This window comes from Hydra vulgaris, chromosome 11 (assembly GCF_038396675.1).
Source record: "Hydra vulgaris chromosome 11, alternate assembly HydraT2T_AEP".
In the NCBI taxonomy this organism is placed as follows: Eukaryota; Metazoa; Cnidaria; class Hydrozoa; order Anthoathecata; family Hydridae; genus Hydra; species Hydra vulgaris.
This window is the reverse complement of record NC_088930.1, coordinates 25,452,539-25,479,562: the sequence shown is the minus strand read 5'-3', so window position 1 is coordinate 25,479,562 and position 27,024 is coordinate 25,452,539. Positions and strand designations below refer to the sequence as shown.

The 27,024-nt window shown below is 27.8% G+C and overlaps 1 protein-coding gene across 2 annotated transcripts in view; it reads right to left on the bottom strand.

Annotated features, from left to right (window-relative positions):
- The window catches only part of LOC101239034 (integrin alpha-8), a 125,819-nt gene extending 103,514 nt beyond the window's left edge, over positions 1 to 22,305 (bottom strand). For both annotated transcript variants that reach the window (XR_010641858.1, XM_065810573.1), the window contains exons 1-4: positions 21,904 to 22,305; positions 12,115 to 12,239; positions 6,360 to 6,536; positions 6,164 to 6,283 (exon numbers count right to left, since the gene is read on the bottom strand). Coding sequence is in view for 1 of the 2 variants with exons in the window: in XM_065810573.1 (XP_065666645.1) it covers positions 6,164 to 6,283; positions 6,360 to 6,536; positions 12,115 to 12,239; positions 21,904 to 22,079 (598 nt within the window). In the remaining variant the exon portion in view is untranslated. The remainder of the gene's footprint in view (positions 1 to 6,163; positions 6,284 to 6,359; positions 6,537 to 12,114; positions 12,240 to 21,903) is intronic.
- Between the last annotated feature and the right edge of the window lie 4,719 nt (positions 22,306 to 27,024).

Here is a 27,024-nt window from a genome sequence, read left to right as displayed (position 1 = left end):
ATAATAACAATGTTTCATTACTCCTTCTTTTTTAAACTTTTCATGCATTAAACCCTCCTTGTATAAAAACTTGGTCTTAGGTTCACTTACTTCACAATCAAGTACTGAAACATTTAAGAATTCTTCTCCTCTATCTACCCCAATATGATCTGGGGATATTTCCAGCTCTTGAGAACACTACAAGCAGTTTCTGTTTATGAATCACTTAACCCTAAAATATTTTAAAACTTTGTAGCCTCACTAGCTGGCAATTCATTTTTAGGAAAAAGTACTTTCGACTCTTTTTTTTATGAAATTTCAATGTAAAAAAGTTTAGGGAATTTGTTAGCTAGCTGTATTGAATCACTTGCGTTTCCACTATAAAAAAGTTCTGCATCTACCTCATCTGAAATATAATATTATACTATGAACAATTATCTGTACCTACAAAAAAATATTTTTAATTTTCTTGACAGTGTTGTCTTAAGACTATGCATGCAAACCGATATTTGGCAGAGATATGGTAAACCTTGTCCCAATGTAAATGGACATCTCTGGCATATAGATGCAGGTAGGGAATAATTATAATTAATTCAGTGATCTAAAACTAATTAACCCCACTGTAAAAATGTTTTAAAAACAAAGTTTTAGTACCTGATAAAATAGCACTACATTAAACAATGTTTCCTGTTAATAACCTGTCCTCTCCTAATTATGTCTAGTTATTATGTCACTTATATATTATTGTATATATTATAATATATATTATATATTATTATCACTACATTTTAGCTATTATAAATAATCTGTTTGTGAATTAACCATGTTTTATACCATTAATTTAGAGTCATAATTAATTCAGTGAATACTAGCTTTCCTTTTTTTCAATTTTTGACTGATCCTGGGAAGATTTGTGATGTTGCAAAAAAAGTTGCAACATAAACTGTGCATTCACATGTAGGTTGACTTCTTGTAATAATGGAAATTTGTACTGTAGAAAAATCTGCTGCTGGTTCTTTTATATATTTTTCAATGACCTTCAAAGTTTTTCTATCATGAGAACAGATGCCAATAAGATAATGTTGGTCAGTCAAGTCCAAATTTGAGATGAAATAATTTTGAAGTCTTCTATAGATAGGTCCAGTAATTTTTTTTGTTTTGATTTTCTCAAAATAAACAATGCAGACTTTATTTCCATTATCCTTGGAGTTTAATGCATTAGTAGACATGATTGAAGTACTGGTGGCAGATATCTGACAAAATATCTGGCTTGGTGGATTTTTTTGTTTAATCTTCATGTTAAAATGTTTGTCAAAAACTTTATTTTTACACTTTGTTCAACAATTTGAATAACAATAAGTTTTTAAAATATGTAATAATCTGGAAATAATTAAAAATTTTGAAATTATTCTGAAACCATTACATTTTTATTGCTGATGTAACTATTTTTAAATATGAACTTGATGAACTGTTTAATCTTCAGAGTCTTCTAAAATCTAATTGAATTAATATATATTGCACATATAAGGGAAAATACTGGACTTTTGGTGTTTTTACAAAAATAATTTTTTTTGCATCCCAAAAAAAATTTTACTATGTGTCTTGATAAAAATACTTATCTTGGGCAGACATTAATTACATCCAGCTACTGTTTTATAGAAAACCTCCTAGGTAAAGACTAAAGGGGTAAACAGATTCTCTGTTGACCTATTTTCACACTCTTTCTTTATCTATTAGGCTGGTGTAGATGTATTTATAATACATTGTTTCCAGTTAAGGATATTGAATACTGGATCTTCTTGCATGGACTCAATGCATGGGTTTTGCTTGTATCTCTGTTTTTATGACTAAGCAACTCATTTTATCATACAGCTCTAAAACTCAGGGGGCTGGCTAGTAGTCAGACTTCTTGAACTCGGTAGTAGTTCTCAGAGAGGCTGATTCCATCAACAGCTGTAAAGTATTAGAGTACTAACAGTGCCATGTTGCCCATGAATGTTCCTGTTTGTACTTTTTGGGTGCATTTTTGAGGCCACATTTGGAGCCCTTTGTTACAGAGCTGGGGTTTATTAAAAGTTATGAGGAAATTGCTTGCACTATTAAATAGCATAATGAGTACTATCTGTGCTTTGAGTCAAGTTCTTTGACAAATTCAAAAATGACTTAAGGACCAAAAATTACAAAAAACCATTATCATCACCAAGTTCTCTAAATTATTCACTAATAATCGTGGTCTTCAAAATAACTTTTCTTCTGTTGAGTTTTATATCTTGCAAAGTGAGATTAATTTGAGTTCAGCTGTCTCATCCTGTGATCTTAGTGTAGATGGTTATCTTCCTTTAACTCGTAAAGATTCCAATAGTAACATGCTTGTTTCTGATCCTAGTCAGGGCTCAGTTTCTCCACATTTACACTTGAGTTCTTCTGATCACAGTTTGATGTCTGTAAAACTAATATCTCATTCTTCTTCATTATCAACAACCTAGGACTCTTTCCGTGATGTTTTTCGCTAAGAACTTTTTATCAATTTTATCTCTCGACTCCACTAATCACATCCTTTAATACTACCAACAAACAGGCTAATCAATTGCTTGACTCTTGTATCACTACAGCTTCTGTATCTAAAGTGATTTCCTGCTTAAACTCTTCTACGGCATGTGGTCTGGACAATATACTCTTAAATACATTCTTAAATATATTTAAGAGTTTATTTAAGTATATTAAATATATTCTAAAAAACACTTATCTAATTTTTATCTTTGACAGCTTGTTTTTCCATCAGTAGGTTCATCATGATTCCTGATGTATATATATATATATATATATATATATATATATATATATATATATATATATATATATATATATATATATATATATATATATATATATATATATATTGGGCTCGAAATAACAAACATTTTGGACAATTTGTCCAAAAGTACTCAAGTTTGGCGGACATATCTGATAAAACCTAAAGAAGTGCAATTGAACGCTATTACTGACCACACATAAAATACTTTGTTTTTACAACTTGAACACCGCAGTTTATTTTGACAACATTAGGTGTTTCAAAAATGTGCTGAAAATAAAAAGAAAATTTAAAAGATAAAAAATCTAAAAGAAACAGAAAAAATATAAGCTCAAAAAACTACAATTTGAAATGGAAAATATATTTATATTAAGTTTTTTAAAAATTACTATACTAAGCCTAATGCTTTCTAAATTATTATAAATATATTACATATATAAATTATTATGTTTACTTATTACTTTATTAAATCCCCCTATCATAGTACCTCTTACAACTACCTTAAAGCTTACTAGAACTCTTTCCGTGATTTTCTTCGTGATGGATCTTGGGTAGAAATTTTTTGTCTTCCTGCTGACAAATGTTCTTCTTACATAACTTCATGGATTCAAGCTGGCATGGAATCTTTTATTCCCTTTTGATGATTCCAGGTCAAGCCTCACTATTCGCAATGGTTTTCCTCACATTGATTCATTGCTTGACATTCATTCACTCCAGCTTCTGTATCTTAAGTGATTTCCTGCTTAGACACTTCTACAGCTTGTGGTCCAGACAACATACCTGTTATAGTCTTGCAGAAGTGTTCTCCAGAGTTATCGCCTTTACTTTCAAAACTATTTAACAAGTGCTTATAAGAGTCTTGTTTTCCACCCTGCTGAAAAGCGGCATCTGTTATCCCTATCTTCACAAATTCTAAAGAGCAATCTGATTTGTCTAACTACCATCCCATTAGTCTTCTTCCTATCATAAGCGAGGTTTTTGAATCTTTAATTAACAAACACTTAATCTCTCATCTTAAATCTAATAATTTACTTTCTGATCATCAATATGGATTTCGATCTTCTCATTCTACAGCTGATTTGCTAATAGTAATAACTGATAGGTTTTATCATGCATTAGATAAAGGTGGAGAGGTTAAGGCCATCACTCTTGACATTTCTAAAACTTTTGATAAAGTTTGGCATGCTGGTCTTCTCCATTACCTTTTTTCTTACAGTGTACCTGGTAACATCTTTAAGATTATTAAATCCTTCCCTTCCAATCGTAGTACAAAAGTTATCCTCAATGGAGAGCACTTTTCTTCATATTCTGTAACTTCAGGGGTTTCTCAAGGTTCTATCCTTGGCCCTATACTCTTTTTAATTTACATTAACAATCTTCCAAACATTCTCACATCTAAGGTGGCATTGTTCGCTGATGATACTACCATTTATTCTTGTCATGATAAGAAGCCAACACTCTCTGATTGCTTGGAAGGGGCATTTGACCTTGAAAAGGATCTCACCTCTGCTACAGCAGGGGACTCACAGTGGCTGGTGAAATTTAATTCAGATAAAACTCAATTTTTTCAGCCAATCGTTATCGCAATAATTTAGATCTTCCTATATTTATGAACGGTAATGTACTTGATGAGTCAACTACCCTTCATCTTCAAGGATTAACTCTTACTTCCAATCTTTCTTGGAAACCATATATCAAATCTGTTGCAAAATTAACATCTGCTTAGGTTGCATCTCTTTATCGAGCTCGACACTTTCTTACTCCGGATTCTATTCTCTATCTCTATAAATCTCAAATCCAGCCTTGTATGGAATACTGTTGCCATATCTGGGGCAGATTTTCTAATGATGCCTTTTCTCTTTTAAACAAAGTGCAAAAATGCATTGTAAACATAGTTGGACCTGCTCTTACAGCCAACCTCCAACCATTATAGCATCATCGTAATGTTGCTTATCTTTCTCTTTTCTACAAATACTATAAAGGACACTGCTCTAAGAGCTAGCGTATCTTGTGCCATCTATAAAAATTCCTTCTTGTGTTACTCGCCAATCAATTAAGTCTCATTCTTTTTCTGTGACTGTTCCTAAATGCTCCAAAAATCTTATTCCTCTGTTTTTTTTCCTCGAACATCAGTTTTTTTGAATTCGATTCCTTCATCTTGCTCTCCTGATTCAAATAATTTGCAATCTTTAAAGTTATCTGTCAATCGTTATCTTGCTCTACAATCTTTATCTTTTCTCTTCCACTAACTTCCAACTCTAATAGTGGTTGCTTGCAGCCTTGTTGGAATTAAAGATATTAAAAAAATAAATAATCAAGTAACAAATTAATTCAATAATTGTTTAAAACATTTGTATTCTAATTTGTATTTGTATTTGTAATTTGTATTCTTTAATATTTGTAATAAGATGTAATTAGAACTAATTACATTTTATTTACATTAGCAAAGAGTATTTCACATAATATATTATACGAAATTACATTTATATGAATATATATTTTTTATAAATCTTTTCAAACTTATTCTATGATTGATTTCATAAACACTTTTAATAGCGAGCGCAAAAACACATGTTATAACCATGTAAAAACTTAAATTTAATAGTGTAATAAAAAACACTGATTTCTATAAGCACTAAAATAACTATTACATTTAAATTTTTATAAAATAGACTTAAAAGTGGTTTTAAAAGCTAAAATATTTGTTTGAAATTTATAAAAACCATCAGACATAAAAATAAGTTAAATACTAATTTTATTGTTATAATTAACTTGATTATGGAGGTATTTTAAAAAAAGAATTAGCTCGAAAAAATTATGTATCTTATTAAAGTAGCTGTGTGTTCAAATTCATTTTCTGTTTTGTATAAAAAATAAAAAGTTCAAAAAATGATTATATTTTATTATAAATGAATATAATTAAAATGATTATAAAATAAATGTTCTGACAAAATGACAGATAGATGTGCCAGAAAATATGCGGTGTCCGGCAGCTACTTCAAGCCCTATATATATATATATATATATATATATATATATATATATATATATATATATATATATATATATATATATATATATATATATATATATATATATATATATATATATATATATATATATATATATATATATATGTATATATATATATGTATATATATATATATATATATATATATGTATATTTATGTATATTTATGTATATTTATGTATATATATATATATATATATATATATATATATATATATATTTATATATATATATATATATTTATATATATATATTTATATATACAAATATGTATAAATTATTTCTAATAAAATTATGCAAAAAACAAAAATACTAAAATATAATTTTTTATCAAAGTTTACCTTTTGATAAATATGATCCAGGAGCCCCCAAATAGAATAAGTATTTTTTATTATATACAATGCCATCAGTACTAAAACCTGACTCACAGTACCCGTGGTAAACATTTGAGTCAGTATTTTCTAGAAAACAAAATTAACAATTTTAATTTTTTTAATTTAATTTTCAAAATGAGAATACATAAAAATAGATATCCACCTGTTTCACAAACTGAAAATTTAGAGACAAATTCACGGTTTTTGTTTAAAACAGAACATCTACCCAAATACATAAGACGTGCATTGTTTGCTTTTCGATGCCATAATGGTGCACAAATAAGTAAAAAATCATCAATTACAGTCATAGAGAAACCCAATCTTTGATCACGCTGATTTTCTTAATAATAATAAATAAATATTATTTTATAAATTAATAAAAAAATATTACTTTATAAAGTAATAAAAGATTTAAATTATGCTGCTACTCAAATTTTAAATATTTTAAAATGATCATTAATTTTCAGAAATGCTTTTTTTTTCTTCATAAAAACATTAAAAAAAGTTACCAATAAAGGTTCAAAGAATCAGTTTTTGAAATCAAAAAATATGTAAAAATGTTTATCTCTATTTTAGATTTTATGTGTTCACATACAACTAGTATTAAATAATAGTTTATTATGCTGCAACATCAAATATAAAACAAAATGTCATTATTGATAAAAATAATTCGTCTGACCTTAAACATAATTTAAAACCATCCCTTAAACTTAGCATTTTGTCAGATTTTGTTATGGAGTCATGCTTATTTTAATTCTGACCCTCAGCATATTTTAATTTCTAAAATTGTGTAAAATTGTGTGAAAAAATCCGAAAAAAAAAAGTTTTTAAGTATTTTAATGGTTTTTACTCTCTAAAAAAAAAAGAATGGTAAAATAACAACATTTGGTAAGAATCTCTAAGGAAAAAATAACTCAAAACTAGCTGCTTTTATAAAACAATTTTTTAAAAATCTGCACCTTTGATTATTTTTTATTAGTCATGGAGATGAGAACAACTGCATTATAATAAGCCTGAAGCATTAAGCAGGATAGACAGGTATAAGAATAGGTATATACCTTAATAACAAAAAAATTATATAAAGTAAAATAATAAAAATAGAATCAATGAAAAAAAAAATCTTTCTAGTTGATAAAGTTTTCTTTTTGCAGTTTTTTGAATAAATTTAATTAGTCTTCAATTATTTTAATGGTTTTTACTGTTTATATATATATATATATATATATATATATATATATATATATATATATATATATATATATATATATATATATATATATATATATACATATATATATATTTTATTGGAATGTATGACCAAACTTATGAGATGGTATTGAAAGTTCGGTTAAACTGTTTTCATTTGAAACAAAAAATCAAATGCTAGTTTTTATTTTTATCATTTTATTTTTACAATAATAAATTAACATTACAATAATAAATTTTTACAATTTTATTTTAACATTTAATATAAATTAACAATATAGTTATAGTATATAACAATATAGTTGTCTGTATAATTCAGGATAAAAAATTATTAGATATGAATAAGGTATGAATCTTTAAAGCTTAAGTGACCAAACTTAGGCGATTTTACAATAAATGGTAATTTTATTTTGGAGAGGGTTAGTCACTGTGTTAGCTCACCTGTAATTTACTATATATGTATGTTAGTGTTCTGTCTAAACTGCTGGCGCAGTGTTCAGGCACCAGTAAATTGCTATTTGTATGCTTTTGTTCTGTTTGAACCTCTAATGCGGTGTTCATTCACCCATAAGTTACTTTATGTATTCTGTGTTCTATCTGAACCTTTAGCACTGTGTTCATTCACCTGTAACTTACTTTATGTATGTTTTTGTTCTGCTGAAAACATTGATGTAGTGTGAGCTCAGTAACCAACCAGTGCCTTAAACTATAAAACCTACACTCACCTTAATCTCTAGTATTCTGTTAGATGTAATGTTTTTCCAAATGCATTTCCAAAATATTCCCATTTATGTTTTATAGTACTGCTTTTAGGAAGTATCTTCTTTTAAAAACTCCAGATAAGGTCAGATTTAGGATCATCACTATCACTTTCATGTGGTCTTCAAAGTAACCTCAATCAGTTGAATCTTATCTCTTGCAAAATTCACCAGACTTGCTTGCTCTTTGTGAGACTAATTTAAATTTAGCTGTTCCATCTTCAGATCTCAGTATTGATAAATGTTATTATTTCATTTGCTAAGACTACAATACTTTGATTCACAAATACTTTAATAGTCACCTGCTTGGCTTGGAGGTATATTGCTCATCAATTTGCCTATTTATTGAGAAAGCATGTTTGAATTCTTTGACCATTCTTTTATGTGCTTCCTTTAAGCACCTCTTCACTCTATCACCTTTCCAATTTGTTCTTTATTGTTCTCCTTCTTCTCAAGACTGTACTTTTTTAGATGCAATTTCTAATAAAATTGACCATGCCCTTTCTCTTTACCCCTCTGCTAACAATGTTGTTATTAGTGACTTTATTGCTAATGATACTGAATGGCTTGGTTCTCACACCTTGACCCTGCTGGCACTAAAGCCCATAGCATCTGCATTTCTCAATCTCTTATTCAGATAGTTAACTTTGTGACTTGTTATCCAGACAACGCTGATCTCTTACCTTCACTCCTTGCTTGAGTTCAGTTTCTCCTTGTTCTCATTAGATGTTTCCAACCATGCAATGACCTCTACAAATCTTTTATTTTTTACGTTTTCTGGACACACTTCATCATTGGATTAATTATTAGCTAAAGCTAGCTGGGATTATTTTTGTGATTTTCTTCGTGACAGTCTGTGGGCTGATGTCCTTCCAGATCCAGACAAAATAGGACAAAATAGCTTTTAGTCCTTCTCATTAGTTAGTTTTGTTAAGTTTTATTCCTTCTCATAAGTCAGGCCTCATTTTACTCCATGGTTTTCACCTTCTTATGCAGCTGCTATATCTAATAATTTTTCATCATTTTCAAAAGAACAATTCTCTTGAGAACAATCATCAATTTACTATTGCAAGAAATCAATGTAAAAGGGTGCTGTCTGATGCTAATCTCCATTATTCCCAGTTCACTAGTTTTTGCATCTTATCTCAGTAGTTAGGCTCTTGAGACTTTTGGAAAGGTAAGTAGGTCTATCCGGTCTCTCGTTCATGGGACTGTTTTTATTTCCTCTCCCAAGGATAAAGCTGAAATGTTTGAAAAGAACTTTTCTTCTTATCTGACTCTTGAATCTTATGGCCATACTCTTTCTTCTATTCCAGTTAAACGGGTTAGACATTCAAATCACTTTAACTCCCATTGCTAAAATCATATCTCAGTAAGACTCTTCAACGGCTTGTGGTTCAGACAACATTCTTGTCATAATCTTGAAAAAGTATTTTCCAGAACTCTCCCCAATTCTCGTTAAACTATTTAATAATGGATCCAATTTTGAAAAACTCTGGAGAACATTCTGACCTCTTCAAATATTGTCAAATCAGTTTTTTACCTGTTATTAGCAAGGCCTTTGAATCATTGATCAACGAATTTCTCACATCCCATCCTGAGTAAAATAACTTATTGTCAACAGGTTTTCGATCCTCTCGTTCTACAGTTAACTTGCTAACTATTGTGCCTGAAAGATTTTATTGTGCATGAGATGGAGGCGACAAGGCTATAGCTAATGCTCTTGACATATGTAAAGTTTTTGACAAACTTTGGTATGCTGGTCTTCTCTTTAAAATTTTGCTTCATATAGTATATCTGGAAAAGTTTTTGAGATGAGTTAACTATTTTCCTGACAACCTTGCATCTAAAGTGGCTCTATTTACTGATGACTAAATTTTATACTCCTGTCTTGACAAAAAGTCTTCTCTTTTTGATATAGATCAATATAGAAATTGACACCATTTCTATATTGATGAATGGAAACCCTCTCACAGAGTCCACTTCTTTCTCTTCAATTCCCACTAAGTCCTCTTCTTTATGTCTTTTTGGATTATTGTTTACTACTGACCTCTCATGGTACCATATACAGGCTTGGACAGGAATGGCGTGTGATCGCACGCTGTAACTGACCACACTTATAATACTTTTTCTTTACAATTTGACCATGGCAGTTTTGATGTTTTAACAATTTAAATGCTATAAAAAAAATTGTTACGTTATAAATAACTTATTAAAGAATTGTTTAAAACTTTTTTTAACTTGACTAACTAATCAGAGCATGAAATGAATAAAAATCACTATTTTAAATAGACTACAGAATTTTTTTAAACTACTTTTTTTGTTGTTTTTAGGAAAAAATAAATGTTTAAACAATTTAAAAATAATATATATATATAACATTTTTAGTAATTTAAATAAAGTTTGTTCATTCATTAAACAATCATTAGAAGTAATTTGCAAAAGCGTTTTACGTAATTTTAACGAGGCGTTTCAAAAGATTAATTTTTAAGTAATTTATTTTAAACGCAATTATAAAGATGAAAAATGTAATTTTTGCTTCGAGTTTTTTTGAGTTTTATTTCAGTGCATATAAATTTTCTTTTTCGCAAGGAATTGTTTTCTTTTTTCATTATTAATTTTTTAAATTTTCTTCCTAGTTTAGCTTGCATTTCTTTTTTAATGCATTTCTAAAATGTTTAAAAATCATCTAAACATTTGTGGTCAAGTTGTCAAAAAATAAAATCATTTACAAGATCAGCAATAGAGCTCGATTGCACGCCTTTCCTGTCCAAGAATGTATATATACAATTGATTGCTGAATTAGCATCTACTAACGTTGCTTCTCTTTATCATGCTTGCCATTTTTTTACTCCTAATTCCATTCTCTACTTCTTCAAATTGCTTATTTGCCCCTGTATGAAATACTATTAGCACCTATGGACTTGTCCTTTTAGTGATGCTCTTTCTCTTCTAGACAGGGTCCAAAAATTCATTGTAAATGTAGTTGGACAAGCTTTATCTGCCAAGCTTGAGCCTCTTTCCTATCGTCGTAAAGTTGCATTTCTCTATCTTTTCTACAAATACTATGCCAAAACTTATTCTTGCTTGACTCGTCATTTAGCAAAGTGTAATCCTTGTACTAAACCTGTCCCTGCATGCTCTTAAAACTTTTTCTTCTGACATCAACCCTTTAGAACTCTCTCCCAACTTCATTTTTTCCTGACTTATATAATCTACAACTTTTCAAGTTTTCTAACAAAACTTTGTTTTCTTAATACTGGTTCATACTGGTTGTTTGCAACCTAATACTGGCTGTTTGCAGCCTTATTAGAAGTGAACCAGAACAAAATTAAAATAAAAAGACTACACAACAAATAGCTAAAAAAAATATATTTATTAGAAGAGATTTTGTTATACAGATTAGACAACTGTTCATCAAAGGTAAGGTTTATGTTGAGGCACAAAGATATTGGTATAAGTTTGTAACTTCAAAAATTTCGCCTTTTGCATATTCTGATTGGCTCGGCATCTTGACCGATGTAAACATCTGCATTCGGCTATATTAGTTTTTAGAGAAATATAGTCTTCAACCATTGTTGAAGACTATATTTCTCATAAAAAAGGAGAGTTTTTACCAAACACGTAAGCTAAGATACTGCCAGCATATTTCTTATGTGTAATTGTCTTAAGAAGACAGTCATTTATGTCTCATACATAAATAAAAAATTGGATAAAAAATGAGGATCAAGGGTCGATAGCCAATGCACATGTGACCAAATACTACTTTTACTAATGATATATTTATGTTTATTTTTGTAATAAGACATTTTTTCTACGTGGAAAATAGTTGAGTAATAATAAAAATAAAGTAAAAAAAAAGTTTTACTAATTAACAAGTTATTAATATTTATTTCACAAGTAAAATTTAATTATTGTATCAAATAATTTAATGATCAAATACACAAAACCAACCTTTGTCTGCCTCCTTGCCTGAATCCAAATTCCAATAACTACAAGTATTGTTTTCATTTGGATTACAAGTAAATATTGCACCTTCCTTATGACTATTATTGAAATGAGGTGCTGATACAATAATACTAAAAAAAATCACATTTAAAATTAAGATAAAAGATTATATTAAAACTAAAAATCACAAAAACCAAACTTTGGTTTGTGTTTTGTATGAAAATTTTATTTTTATTTAGTTGCTATTATACATCAATAAAGTCAATATTGCAAAAAAAAAAAAAAAAAAAAAGAATCTAAAATACTTCATTAGTTTAATTTCTTCTAAAACTGCCAAGAAAAATAATTTTTTTATGTAAATTATGATGGTGAAGTACAGCAATTACATAATTTTTTCAAATTAAATAGGTTATTTTTATTTTGACTTATAGCCATTCTAGCAAAGCTTTGTATTGCATTAATAGACTTACTGATTGATCTCTGTTTTCCAGATAATTTTTAGCAATTGTTTAACAATCTTAAATCTTAAAAATTAAATCTTTAATTTCTTTTTAATTTCATGTGAAAAACTAGCAACAACTCCATTTAAGAGGAGTACCCAAAGCATTGCCATGTTCTATCTATTGATAAGCCAAAATCATTATAAGTAACATTTGTATTAACAACTGTCATTAGTTCTGATCAGCAACATTTATAATCTCAGAACTACCTTCCTTGTATACTTTATGTAGTTTTTTATTTATAAGATCATAATTGTGATTTGAAAGAGGTAAAGGTAAAAGAGAGTGAAATTTGTTATAGGAGTGAAGGTACGCATTGCTTCTCTACCAAAACTAACTTCATAAACAGCAAATAAATTTGCCTTGTGTGGTTTCAAACCAGAACCACTGTGATTTGAAAATTAACATAAATAAAAGCTTATTTTACAAGTCAGTTTGGACATTGGATAATAACTCCACCAGGAAATCCCATACATACAGATTCATTTTGAAAAATTGATAGTTTGCTACTACATTTAATACATGTTGAACATAGTCTTAAGTTAATACTTAAAAGCATATTTAGACTTAATTTAAGTCTAAACATGTTTTTAAAAACGTCAATGTTAAAAAAAAAGAAAAAATTGTCAACTTTAGGCTAAAGTTTAGCATTATGATTTGTAGAAGAACTCAAGTCATGTTTTTACTTAAGCTTTAATGCACTCGCTGATTGGGATAAACTTTTTCTTCACCTACTTTTCTTGTGTATATATTTCTTTGATTTTTCTCTCTTATTTTCTAATTTTTTTTTTTATTTATTTTTTTTGTATACCTATTTTTTGTTTTTTTTTTCTGAATCTAAATTTCTAATTTTATTTAATGTTTTTATTTTTATTTTTTTCGTTATAGCAAACAGGCATTAGTTTACTGTTTAAATAACTTTAAATAAATAGCATCATTTTAAAAAAATGTTTTTTAAAAGTATAATATTTTACAGAACAATCGCAAAAGCAAATATGAAATAAAAAATCTTTTTCAAAGTTGTTTACGCGTTGCTATGAGGTTGCTAATAAGAAGAAAATAACATTAAACAACAATTTTTAAAAACTTAAACGGCCTAGTTTTTATTGTCGATAAATAGAATAAAACTATTTGAAATTACACGGTTGCACGTATTTGATAATGATACGTGCTAACCGTGGGCTAGCACGTAGGGAAAGGGGAAGGAGGGGAGGGGGGTAGAGGTATGCTAACCGCGGAATGAAGTGAATAGGGGAGGAGGGTTGGAGGTATGTATATCTCCCTCCCCCCTCCCACACCAAAATCTGAAACTCCTAAAATATCTTAGAAATTCAACAAAAACTCCTGGATTCCTGTGATGCTAATTTTGAAATCTTTTAATTTTGTTTGCGGAAAATAATTTATTTTTAATGTTCCAAAAAGTGAAATTTTGAATTGATAGTGCTACAATAAAAAAACACCTGAAAAATGAGAACCACTATACATAATCTAATAAATAATTTAGTGCAAATGTAGCATATGGCCGCACCAAACACTGGATACAATTTCGACAGGATTAGTTAACTTGTTAAGGATTTATGGCAGTTTTAGTTTTTATTTTGTTAGTTTTTTGTTACTTAGACCTCAAAACGTTACCGATTGCTGTGATATTCAATTACCATTTTCAAAAATAATGGTTATATGAGTGCTTTACTATGAATTATTAAAAAAAAATTTTATAATTATTTTATCGCTACATGAACCATTTTTATTCTATAGACAAAAATATTGATTTGCTATTTAAAGCGTGGTTTGAATTGGTTTATGTATGGCGTAAATATCTTAATATTTCCTAAAGTATAAACTACTGGCAAATTGCAACAACAAAAAAACTGCTAAAAAAGTGCAAAACTCATAGGCGAAGGCCTATCAGTTGGTAAAACAAAAAGAAAAAACTTTTCTGTTTAAAGAACTTTTATTGGCCCTCGAAACCTTCTTAAATATATTGACTTTCAAAATAAAGTGAAAATTTAATTATATAAACCCTATTTTTTATATTATATCAACATCAAATAGCATCTAATTCAATTTTAAGACATGGTCTTTGATTTTCTCCACAAGAAGTTTATTCAAAATAGCTTAATATACTCTTTTAGTCAAATCCTCTTTTTTTACATTTTTAAATGCAATATTAAAGTTCATAATTACTTACAGTTGTAAAGAATTAAAATGGCTAAAATGTTTATTTAATTTATATTAAACCATATGATTTTCTGCTTCCTAATCTAATAAATCGAATTATGGTAGCAGTTTTTTAAATATGCTTACTGTTCAGATTAGTTATAATATTGACAAACAATGAATATTGTTTCGTTTATACCTTGATCAATGTTTATAAGCAGATTCGACAGTTTTTCACTATAGAGCCTTAAGGGCTATCCCTTTGCAACTGATAAAATCTTTGATGTGTTACTCATTCCCCTCGAACTAGCCCTCATGATGCGGGCTCAGTTATATGTGGAGGGCAGCTGGCCACTTAACAGCTTTTATCCAAGCAGTTTTAAGTATATTGAAAAGATAATTGACAACTCCTATAAAGAGATGCAGTTCCATCGGTAAGATTATTTCCAAAATCAAAACATTATCATACCCACTGATTGTTGGTTTTCAAATGACATTTCGATTGCCAAATAACTTTGCACAAGCAAAAACCCCGCCAGATTGCTGTTAAGGCTCGAGGGTAGATTTAATAGAGCCCAAAGTTTGAAAGTTTCCAGATTTAGGAAGACACTTGGATTTGACGTCACACTATGTACAAGGGTGCATATTTGAATGGGTTTGAAGACCACAAAATATATTTGCAACTTTTATATCGCAAGCCAAATTAGTTTAACGTCATTTGCATTAATCAGCAACCAGATTTGTTCAATTTATTAGAGTAAGTTTCTAGTAAACCAGTCCTTTGAGGTTGTTTTTGTGGCGGTGAACTGGTATCAACCTTTAACACAGTATCAACAATGCTTAGACAAAATTTGAGAAAACCTTTAGCGCCATCAACTTCGATGGCGGTAAAGGTAAGGTAATTATGTGGTGCAAATTCAAAATTGTGTGATTGCTTGCTTACAAATCATTAAATCTTAAAATCCCCCCCTTCCCCCAACTAGATTATCTGCATCCCCCAAATCAAAAAAATATTTAAAATTGCCCCCCTTACGACATGGTCTGGATCCGCTCTTGATACGCACACATAAAGATAAACACACACACACACACACACACACACACACACACACACACACATATATATTTATTTATTTATTTTAGGTGCGCCAAGAAGTCCTTACGGTTTTATCAATGAGCACCGTGGATGAGCATTTGAAAAGAAAGTTCACGCCTCCTTTCTAATAAACGATTTATTAACTCAAGGACAACCAGCTTCAAAATAAAAAATATAAAGATAAATATTCAAGATAAGATTGAACACACATGTTTCAAAAAGCATGATGTCTAGCCATTATTTATATCTACAGAAAAAAATATTTTAAGGCTTTCCTGTGGAATCATAAAACTTTAGTTGTACCGCAGTACTTTAGTATTTAGAGAAAATCATATATTATAGCATTTAGAGAAAATCATATTTTATAGTATTATAGTATTTAGAGAAAATCATAAGTTATTTTAAACCGAAATTTTTATACTTTTTATCTAACCTTTGTCAAAAAATCTTTTTTGAAACCTTATTTTTGTGAATTATTATTATTTTTTTTTTACCAAAACATTTTCTACTAATTCAATGCATCTTTTAATCCCTTTTTTTACTATATTGGTTTAAAGTTAACCTACGACGCGGGGTGACTTTAGCTTCCCATATAAACCCTCCAAAAAATACATTGAGTGAATAATTTTCTATTGTGAGACAGCAAGTTTTAAATGTCATTCCTATGTACTTTTAACGGTGCATAAGGTGTTTGAGGATGTAATTTTTATGCTTTTCATGCACTAGATGTAAAGGTGTAAAATGGGCTAAAACCACTCTAGTTTACAATATAAAACCACCCTAAAAACTGTTTTCCAGATAGTGTTGAGCAACTCTTAAATGAATGACATTCTCTTAATTTTTAAATATCGTGATGAGCTCTGCATATTTTTGAACATTGTGTTTTGATAGATAAATGTTAGTTTAAATATATAAATAGTTGTCGTTTTGACATATGTTGTACATTTTTATAATTATATTATAATTTATTATTATAAATATATACTTTATTCTTATAAATTATTATATTTAAACATGTAGACTCACTACCTACAAGTAGTATATTGATTGTTGGATACACTGTTTAAGCCAGTTTTTTGTATTGTTTGTTGGATACAGTGTTTAAGCCAGTTTTTTGTATTGTTCGTAAGATACAGTGTTTAAGCCAGTTTTTTGTATTGTTCGTAAGATACAGTGTTTAAGCCAGTTTAACATTATTTTTATTTAGTTCTTTAGAACTTTCAATATATTGCAAATAACATTTTTAATAAAAACTGCTAACTTACTGTATTGTACCAATTCACTTAATTATGTAAAACTATTAATTTAAGCTGGAATAAATTATTTTATTATGGGAAACCAAGTTTACTTAGCAATCACATTTTTAATAACACTAATTAATCACATTAAAATCTAAATAGACAAAAAATGTTCCATATAGTTAATCTCAATTCTGACCCTTGTGCGGTGCTCATGACAAGACAATCATTTTAGCTGAGCTTTATTAAAAAGTTATTTCAAATGTGTTTAATTAAAAGAACCAAAAGAAAATTTAAAAAAAGTTTAATTAATTTGAAAAGTTTTTTATATAGAAGTTTTATTGATTTTAATTTTCATTAACATAAAAAAATGTAACATCTGTTGAAACTTTGACAATGTAAATAATGTTATTTTGAAACCATCAAGTTAAATTTGAATTATCACCATAATCGGTTGAAATTTGGAGGATTTTAAATTGAGTTTTTTTAAAAACCGGTTAATCAATTGTAATGATTTTTTTTATAATGATCCTTGCATAACTATATTCCTATGAGTGGATTTACCATGTAAAACTTGCCACACGATTTGCTTTATTGAACTTCTCTTCATATTAAGGGTCAAGCAAAAAAAATTTGTTAACAAGTTTGGCACTCTTTTCTCATCTAATAGACTTGTATAAATGTAAGCCTGTGTTAAGAAAAGTAACAAATTTTAAGATGTTTTTTGATTTGATATGGTGCATTTTTATTTGATTTAAGCGGAAACATACCTAAGCTGAAAAGCTGGTGGGTTTATTAATAAAATACATTGGCAGACATTTTTCAATCTTTCGTCCTCGCCAAACTTCAATTTTTCCTTGTGTAGGAAACAAAACTTCAATACTAGATTAAATATTGCATTGTTAAATGTTTTAAATTTGTATAAAATAAGTTGAGTTGAAATAACACAGTTGATAGTTTGTTGGGTTTTTATATTAAAAAAAGTACCGTGAAATATGTTTTTCGTTATAACTACCATTTAGAACCAAACCATCATTTAAAGGTGAATTGAAATCTTAAAATTCTTGGGCGTAATTCTAGATAAAAATATTAATTGGAGAGAACGTATAAATGTAATTAAGAAAAAAATTTCAAAAAATATAGGTATACAGTATAAATCTTAACAGTTTTTAAACCGATCTTGTTTGAAATACATATACTTTTCATTTATGCATTGTTACCTAAACTATGCAAATATTGCATGGTGCTGCACCAACGTTACAAAAATAAATAAACTTTTCTGCAAACAAAAACATGCTATTAGGATTATTAAAAATGAAGGTCGACTCTCCCATACAAAAATACTTTTTAGTAAACTCAATATATTAAATGTTTTCAAAATAAATCTTTATTAAATTTTTATATTTATGTTTATACTTGATAAAAAAAACTACACCGTCTTTATTTTACTCAATATTTAAAAAAATAAATCATATATGCAGCACAAGATTCTCAAAAAACAACTTTAGTCAATACACAAAACCTATTATTCAGCCACTAAATACTCAATCACAAATCGAGGACCTAAATTATGGAATACACTTTTAAATGATGATCTTAAAACACTTTCTTCGCTTAACTAATTTAAAGCAAAACTTAGGCAAATTCTTCTACTAAACGACAATGAATTAAATTTCTTCTAAGGCGTCAAATAAGAGCACTCTTATGATTTGAATATATTTATCAATTTTATATATACACATATAAAAAATAATTTTTTTCTTTTTTCTTTTTTCTTTTGTAAACATTTACACAAATTAATTTTATCATTTGTTTATTACCGAGGATGTAAAAAAGTTTATACTATATATTCTTGAAATCTTATGTAAAAAATACCCCATAATTGTTTGGCATGTATTTATATGTGCGTGTGCGCATTCACTTTTTATATTTTTATTTTTGTTATCTATATGTTTTTTTTTTCGTTTTTTGTTTGTTTGTTGTTTTTTTTGTTTTTTATTATTTTTCTTTTAAATTTTTTTCTCTTAATTGTTCTCAATCTAACAAAAGAAATTTAAAAAAGAATGAAATAGGAGGATAAAATTAAAAAATTAAAGTTTTTTTTTTTTAATTTTTAATTTATTTATTTTCTTTCTTTAATTAAAGCATAATTTTCAAGAAAATTTAATTAATATTTAAAAGGTTCTGTATTATCTTACACTGCTTTTAAAAGCTATGCTACATATGTTATATATTACCGGGCTTAGTGGTAAGACAAATATAGTCTTCTTTTTGCTCCTGTCATGTAAATTTTTATTTATTTTGTTATTGTAATTATTGTCAAACGACGAAATATATATAATAATAAAAAATTAAAAAAATATATAAAACTCTTATTAAATAACTTTCAGGTATATATAGGTTAACTCCAAATTTTGGATGTTCAATCTTATACCTAATTAAGATTTTTTGTCTAAAGTTGCAGTGATAAACCTTAAATATCCTCAAAAGATTCTCTTTATATAAACACAACACGCTTCTCCAAAATATTGACTTCACTCGTCCGTATGCAGGAGAATCAGTTTTTCCAAAAAAAAGTTTTTTTCATAAATAAGATTAAAATCATCGTTCAGAATATATAATCATAATAATACATAACTTTATCCAATAACTTCATCTGAATGAGTGTAATTTTTACACGTATATAACAGTGTAAAATTTAACTACTAAACAATTATATTTTTAATACAATTTTTAATCCTCAAGTAAATTTTCATTTAATCTGAGCTATTAGGGTTTTTATATGGAGTAATCATTTTCCTTCACTCAAATAATGGGTTTTGTGCAAATACTAATTAGTGTTAAACTATCTTTTTAACGGTAAAGTTTCTAACAGAAGTTCATATTTAACAATGAATGTTTTACCCAATCCAAGTTTTATGTTCAAATATGGACTTTACCGACTAAAAAAAATAAACAAATAAAGTCTAATATCCAAATGTCACGATAAGGACTTTTGACCTTTAAGAATCTTTCTTATTTTATAAGAAGTTTCTCTTTAGAATAGGGGCGAATCCAGACTATTAAGGAAGGGGACCAAATTTTATACTTTTTTTTATTAGGTGCATTCAGAAAATTTGATAAAAATATGGGAGTGGGGGTGGGGGGTGGGTGGGGGGGTGATTTAGTTAAGCTAAACTACATCTGGTAAAGTAGAGGGCAAGGGGGACAATTTTCAGATAATTTTAGTTAATTTTTTTAGAATATAAGTCTTTCACTCTCCTAATCTATGTAACTATGAAATTACATTATATATTTATATCCCATCAATCCAATTTTTTTTTTGCACCACAAAAACATTAAAATTTATTATTACATTTAAACAGCATCCCTAGTTCACTTCCTTTTTCAAAATATTGATCAGTTAAACATATAAATTTACAAAAAAAGAGATATTTTCAAAATATTTAATGAGGGAGGGGGAGGGTGCAATTGCTCCCATTGCCCCTCCTATGGATCCGCTCTTGCTTTAGAGCTGTAAAGTTCAAGCTGAAAACCTTTTATTTTCCATGTTAAAACTTACGCAATCTTAAATGACCTTGTTTAAAAAATATTAAAAATAATTTTTTTCTACTTCTTTTGCAAGGAATTTGCAATAACATCGGGAAGTATTTTTTTTTTATGCCTAAATCTTTTTGTATATTAAAACAAAAACATTTTAGCGAACTTAATCTTAATGACTTAAAGAGCAAAAAGTATCCAAGTTTCAGGAAAAAATCCAAGTGATGTTCTAAACCTGCAATCTTTGCGCTTTTTTTTTTTTGCAAAGTTCTTTAATTGTTTCCAACCTCCCTGGTTTATGATAATAAAAAGACAAATTATCTTAGCAGATGATTAATATTTACACATAAACTTGGTTCGTTCATTTTCCTTATATATAGTTTTTATAGTGTTTTTTTATTGTTTTCTTTTTTTAAAACAAAAATAAATAAAAAAGAGGTCTTTGCAGTTTATTTATTAAAATTACTTGTTATTAGAATTATGAAAAAAAGTCTTCTAGCTTATAATAGGACTTGTTTGACCACAGATTAATGTTGTGTTTAATTTTACTTCAAAATTAAACATGATAAAACGTGAAACATTTTTTTCTGCTGGTACTTAAATTTAAAATCCAGTATTAAGATATAAAAAAACTATATACGAAAGAAATTAGAAAATCTAAGAAAGAAATAAAGATTGAATAAAAAAAGAAAATAATAAAAGAGCACTTGATTTTAAAAAATATTTAAAAAAACTTTGATAACTAACCACTGTAACATAATTATTAACTCTTTCATAAACTTACCCTTTTTTCGTAAATAGCATAAATTTATACTATGAATTACTCATACTACACTTATACTATTAATACTTATTCATAGCATTAACTTATACTATGAACGTTTATAGCATTAACTTATGCTATGAGTGTTCATAGCATTAGCTTATATTATGAACTTTCAAAGCATTAACTTATACTATATAGCTTAATTAGTCATAGCCCAAGTCAAAACATAGAAAATATCAAAAATGTCACAAAAAGTTGATAATTTTTATGAGAATTTTTTAAAAGACTTCCTTTTTATATTATTGGTCTTAAACAAACATAATAATAAATATCAATTTTGTAGGCCCAATTAAAACAACTATTTTGAGTTTTGCAAAAACTTACGAACAAACCCGTATCAAGGTGTGACACCTTGATAATGTCATTAAAGTTTTGGTAAGTAAAACAACATAAGTAATTGGTAGAAAAAGTAAATATTTAAAATAAAATACATACTTGGGTTTATCATTTGGGAAAAGTGACACTTTAAATCCGAAATTTGTTGAATTATTGTCGTTAGTAAATCGCCAAATGTTTTTTGTATCCAAATTAAAGCTGAAAGCGCTATTCAATAATATAAACAAAAAACTTTGTCTCATGATAATACTTTTAAATTTACTTGTGGTTTTCATGTTTCTTTTGTTGCACTTAAAATGATTTTTAACAAAAAATTAACTTTCAGAACATATAGCTGCTAAATAAATGATACAAGTTTATTACTTTCAAACAAAAATTTCTTATTCTTGTGTGTATAATTTTAATCAAATGCCAAACATCATTCGCATTTTATATAAAAACATATTTAAATCAACAAGCAAACAGTGCTGTGTCTGCCTAATCGTGTAGTTTAGCAAATATAAGGACAAATATACATTGTTTCTTGTCATTTCCGAAAAATGTATGTTTACAGATTTTTTTTTTTGTAACAAAATAGTTGAGAAATAATTTTCAGCGTTTATTCTGACTTTAAAATTTCTTAATTTGTATATAAAGCTTATTGTAACGATGTTTTATATTTACAACATAATATTATGTAATTCATTATCGAACTTAAATTAAGATGTTTAACAGCTCGGATTTTATTGAAAATTATTTAACAAAGTTTTTAAAACCTTAAAAATGCGGATCTTTAATTTATAATTTCATGTTAGTTAACTTCATAAAATAGTTTAATAAATTATATCGTGGAATTGACAAACAAAACTCTTCTACGTTTATACTTTGGGGTGAACGCAGTTTTTTAGTTTACCCGTCAAAAAGAAAAGGCGCCATACGCCATGTTGTAAGTGACGTAACTCCAAACAAATAAAATAATTTAAAGCGTATAGGAGGGAGGTAAGTAACAACTTTGTGATTGGAGAGAGAAACCCACATTTTAGCTTTACTTGTCTTAATGCGAACACAATTCAAAACTAAGTTAGCTAGTCATTAGTTTTTTTTTTTTAATTATGAAACAAAAAAACAACAAATAAGAGCCTGACGATTAATTTTGAGCATTTTTCAGTAAACACAGAATATATATATATATATATATATATATATATATATATATATATATATATATATATATATATATATATATATATATATAGGGCCGCCGAGTTGGAAAGGTAAAAGGGGCATACGTGCGCCAAGATAATAGAGGCGCTAAAAGGCAAAGGGAAAAAAAATTTTTAACGTGCTAAAAATTAAATTTTAACTTTTTTTGCTTTTTCTATTGCATATACATATCTTTTACAATATATATGCTGGTAACTACATGCTGGTGTTTCTCGCATTTATACTGTGTAAAGTGACGGAGAGAATTGTCAAAGATTGAATTATAAAATACTGTAAACAATCTAATTTCAAAATCTTAACACGGCTTTGTACATTGCAAAGGTTGCTTAACAAACCTGGTTGAATCCCGCAACATTTTACCGGAGGTAGTTTAAAGTGGACATCTAGTTAACACTATTTCTACCAACTTTGCCAAAGCATTCAACAAACTGTTACACAATAACTTATTTATAAGGTTTAAATCTATGACATTTGAGTCCAGCTATTAAACTGGATCAATGGTTGGCTAGCTGACAAACAACAAAGTGTAGTAATTGGAGAATAAATGTTAGAATGGAAAAAAGTGGTTAGCGGCGTCCCTCAAAAATTAGTTCTTGTACCACTGCTATTTATGTTGTTTGTCATTTACTTTTTAGACTGCGTTTATTACCATACCAAATTATACTTGGATTTTGGCAGGATCATATGAGTTATCGATGTCAATCGATATTGCAGCAATGTTGATTTTAGCATTGGAAAATCTAATGTTGCTTTCCTTTATCAATACTAAACTTTTTATGTATTAGTTTTATTGATTATTTTAATTAATAAATTAAAGTGCAAGATCTTTTTTTACTCTTCAAGTGCAGTCTTACTAGATGCTTACTAGAAGCTTTTGTAGACCAGGTATTCAGATCAGAGTGTTGCTATAAAACTAATTGACTACAGAAAATCACTGCTACCCTAAAGTCTTTTTTTTTAGCTTTAACTAAAGCATCAAGCAAATGACTCTTTTTGACAACGAAATAGAATTTTTAGAAAAAATGTATAATGATAGCAAAATCACGAACCTGCAAACGCATTTTTTTTCAACAAGATTCTTGAACATTAGCTTGAAAGAAATAATTTCAAAATTGCGCATCATCGTTTCATTAAAAAAATTTAGCCTAAATTCGGCATTGTGAAAACTGTTTTTTAAGATCCTTCTTCATCTGGTTGAAAAATTAAAGCAAAAATAAAAGCTTGTGAAATAGAAGAAGACTTTATTTAAAATATTTTGAATCTTAATAGCTCAAAAGAGTTTTTGTTTTTCTATATGCATTATTATACTTATAAAAAAACGAAGACTTTTCGAATTAATAACACAATGCCATTATTTGCCAAAGAAGGTGAACAACCTTTAAGAAAAACTAAAAATTGATTAAAAAAAAAGATTGTAGGATCACTCACCATGTGACTTATAAAAGACAACTTTTAAACGTTTGAAAGACGTGTTTTTTTCGTCCTGTGCCCACTGGGCTATAGAATATCTATCGGACACTCGTGTTGAAAATGAATTGGATACATCTCTGTCATTAGATGACATAATAATGATAGTTTTCTTGTTAAAAAGCAAGAAAGGAGTATTTTTAATATTAAATTTGCAGAATCTGTCTAATAATCCAAATTAGTAAACGTTAAATGTGTTGCATAAGTGTTGTTTAATTCCGATGCATTTCATGAAAATACTAATACAGGGTTCCCAGACTAAATTTAGGATAACTGCATGCCGCCGCACTTTTTACTAAATTTTTTTTCATGCTTTTGCATGTATTTTTTAATAAAGCTGCATGCTTTTGCATGCTCCTTCATAACAAGTTTTGAATGCTATCAATTTTATATATACCATATGAAAAAATAATCCTATAATAGCATAATGGAATTTTTTTCACAATGGAAAGTTACGAAAATTTAAAACTGATGTCTGTAGAATTCATTTTAACTTGTGAGTAATTCCACGTCAAAACAACCAATTTTTTTTTTAAATGCAACCCTATGTCTTTGGATTTTTTTTATATTTTTACCATAGTTAGTACATTATAAAATAAGATAAATCCCAAAATTTCAAGGTCTAACTCCCAACGGTTCGTGAGTAATGGTTGTTTTAATTTTGGCTACTATTATTGTTTTGGTCATTTTCCGCCATTTTTAAATTTACATTTCTCCTTATAAAACCAAGTCTATAAACATTTGAGTTCTAAAAATAAGTGACTTAGTTAATTTCTAGGTGAGGAATTTGAATATATAAATAAAAAACTCATTTTATAATTAAAAAGTACCTAAATATCAATTATAAATGTTAAAATAATGGACACCTGCCCCAGTAAAATTTTTAGGTGTGCAGTAAATTTTTTAAGCCTAAAATTTCAAATTAGATCATTGTATGTTTGAAGAACATTGTGCGAAAAAATCATTTCTGCCAAATACATAGTTTAAAAATTAAATGAAAAATATTACAAAAAAAATACAAATATAGCATATTTCGCTTATCGTAGTATTCAAAATAAATAAAAATGATGCATACTTGAATTGATATACAATTTTTTATAATATATCCATTAAAAACTATTGATTTACAAATATATACTTATTAATTTTGTTAAAATCTTTTTTTGAAAGTTCATATAAGTCTGATATTATTTTTGGTGCACTTATTAATGTTATTACATTAATGAGTGCACCAAAATGTTATTGGTGATTGGTATCCAACAATAATCATTCCGTTTCGGCCAGATAAACTGTTCAGATGGACCATGTGAATGCATAAACTTTATTTTTATATCATAATATTCTTCATCTTTTTCTTCAACTACTGCAATTCACCAAAACGAGTCATATGTACATGCGTAATATTTGTATTTCTGCATTAGCTCAAAATTTATTAAACTTAAATTTTGGTAACTTGATTTTTTAGTTATATTAATAGATTTTGGATTTATATTGTTACTAGTTTTTTAAATAACATAGATGTTTTCGAAACTGGTATGCAATGATGAAATCTTCGACTTCCTGGTATTGTTTTTCCCTTCTCAAATCGTTTATTTTATGTAGCTCTAACATTAACCATAGTTCCTTTATCAATTTTAAATAACTCTATTGTGAGCGTTTTTTGAGTGCAAAGTTCAAACATTGCATCGATTGTTAGTATTTGATTTTTCTTTGGACGTTTTCTTGCTGTTGTTCGTTTTACTGTATTACCTATTGCATCACAAGAAGATTTACCATGACTAGTTGCAAAAAATATCCATTCAGCTTTCAATAATAAATCTTCTGAGTGATGGCATAGATTTTGAAAATTTTTATACTGTCCTCCACATCCATCAGAAAAGTAATACAAGTTGAAAATTAAAGAAGGGTTTCTTTGATATAATTACATAAAATATATTTGAAATCAAATTACCTTTCTTTTTTTTTTTATGCACTTTATAAACATTACAACAATTGCCATTTTTCTTTTCAAATCTTTTTTCAAAGTAGTGAAAATGGTGATTACAAATGCTGAATAGTTCTTCACAAGCACGCAACTCAGATCTCCATAAAATGTTTTGACGAGTATCAGTGTCTAGGTCATGTAGTAAAAAAATCTCTTTATTTCTAGAATATGAGGTTTTATGGCATTCTGACTTCAAAACTTTACCAATATCACATGAAATTATTTTGATAATGAATTTAAAAATGTTATACTTGCAAATTTAAGAAATGCATAAGTATTAATTACATTATTTATGTAGAACTAATCGCAACATTTAAATTAGATGAATATGTCTGAATTCAGCAATTAAACTTTGATAATTGGAAAAGACAAGGAACCAAGGAACAAAAAGGAAACAAAAAATACATTAAAAAAACTTTCATAACTTGAGAACCACTTAGATTTAGATTTAGGTAGGAATTATCATTTTTTCCCAAAGTACTTTGGCGAAAATTGAAAAAAAATCAGAGAATTTAGGGTTGTATGGCCTGGTTGTTTTGAAATGGAATTACTCTTAGGAAAAGAAA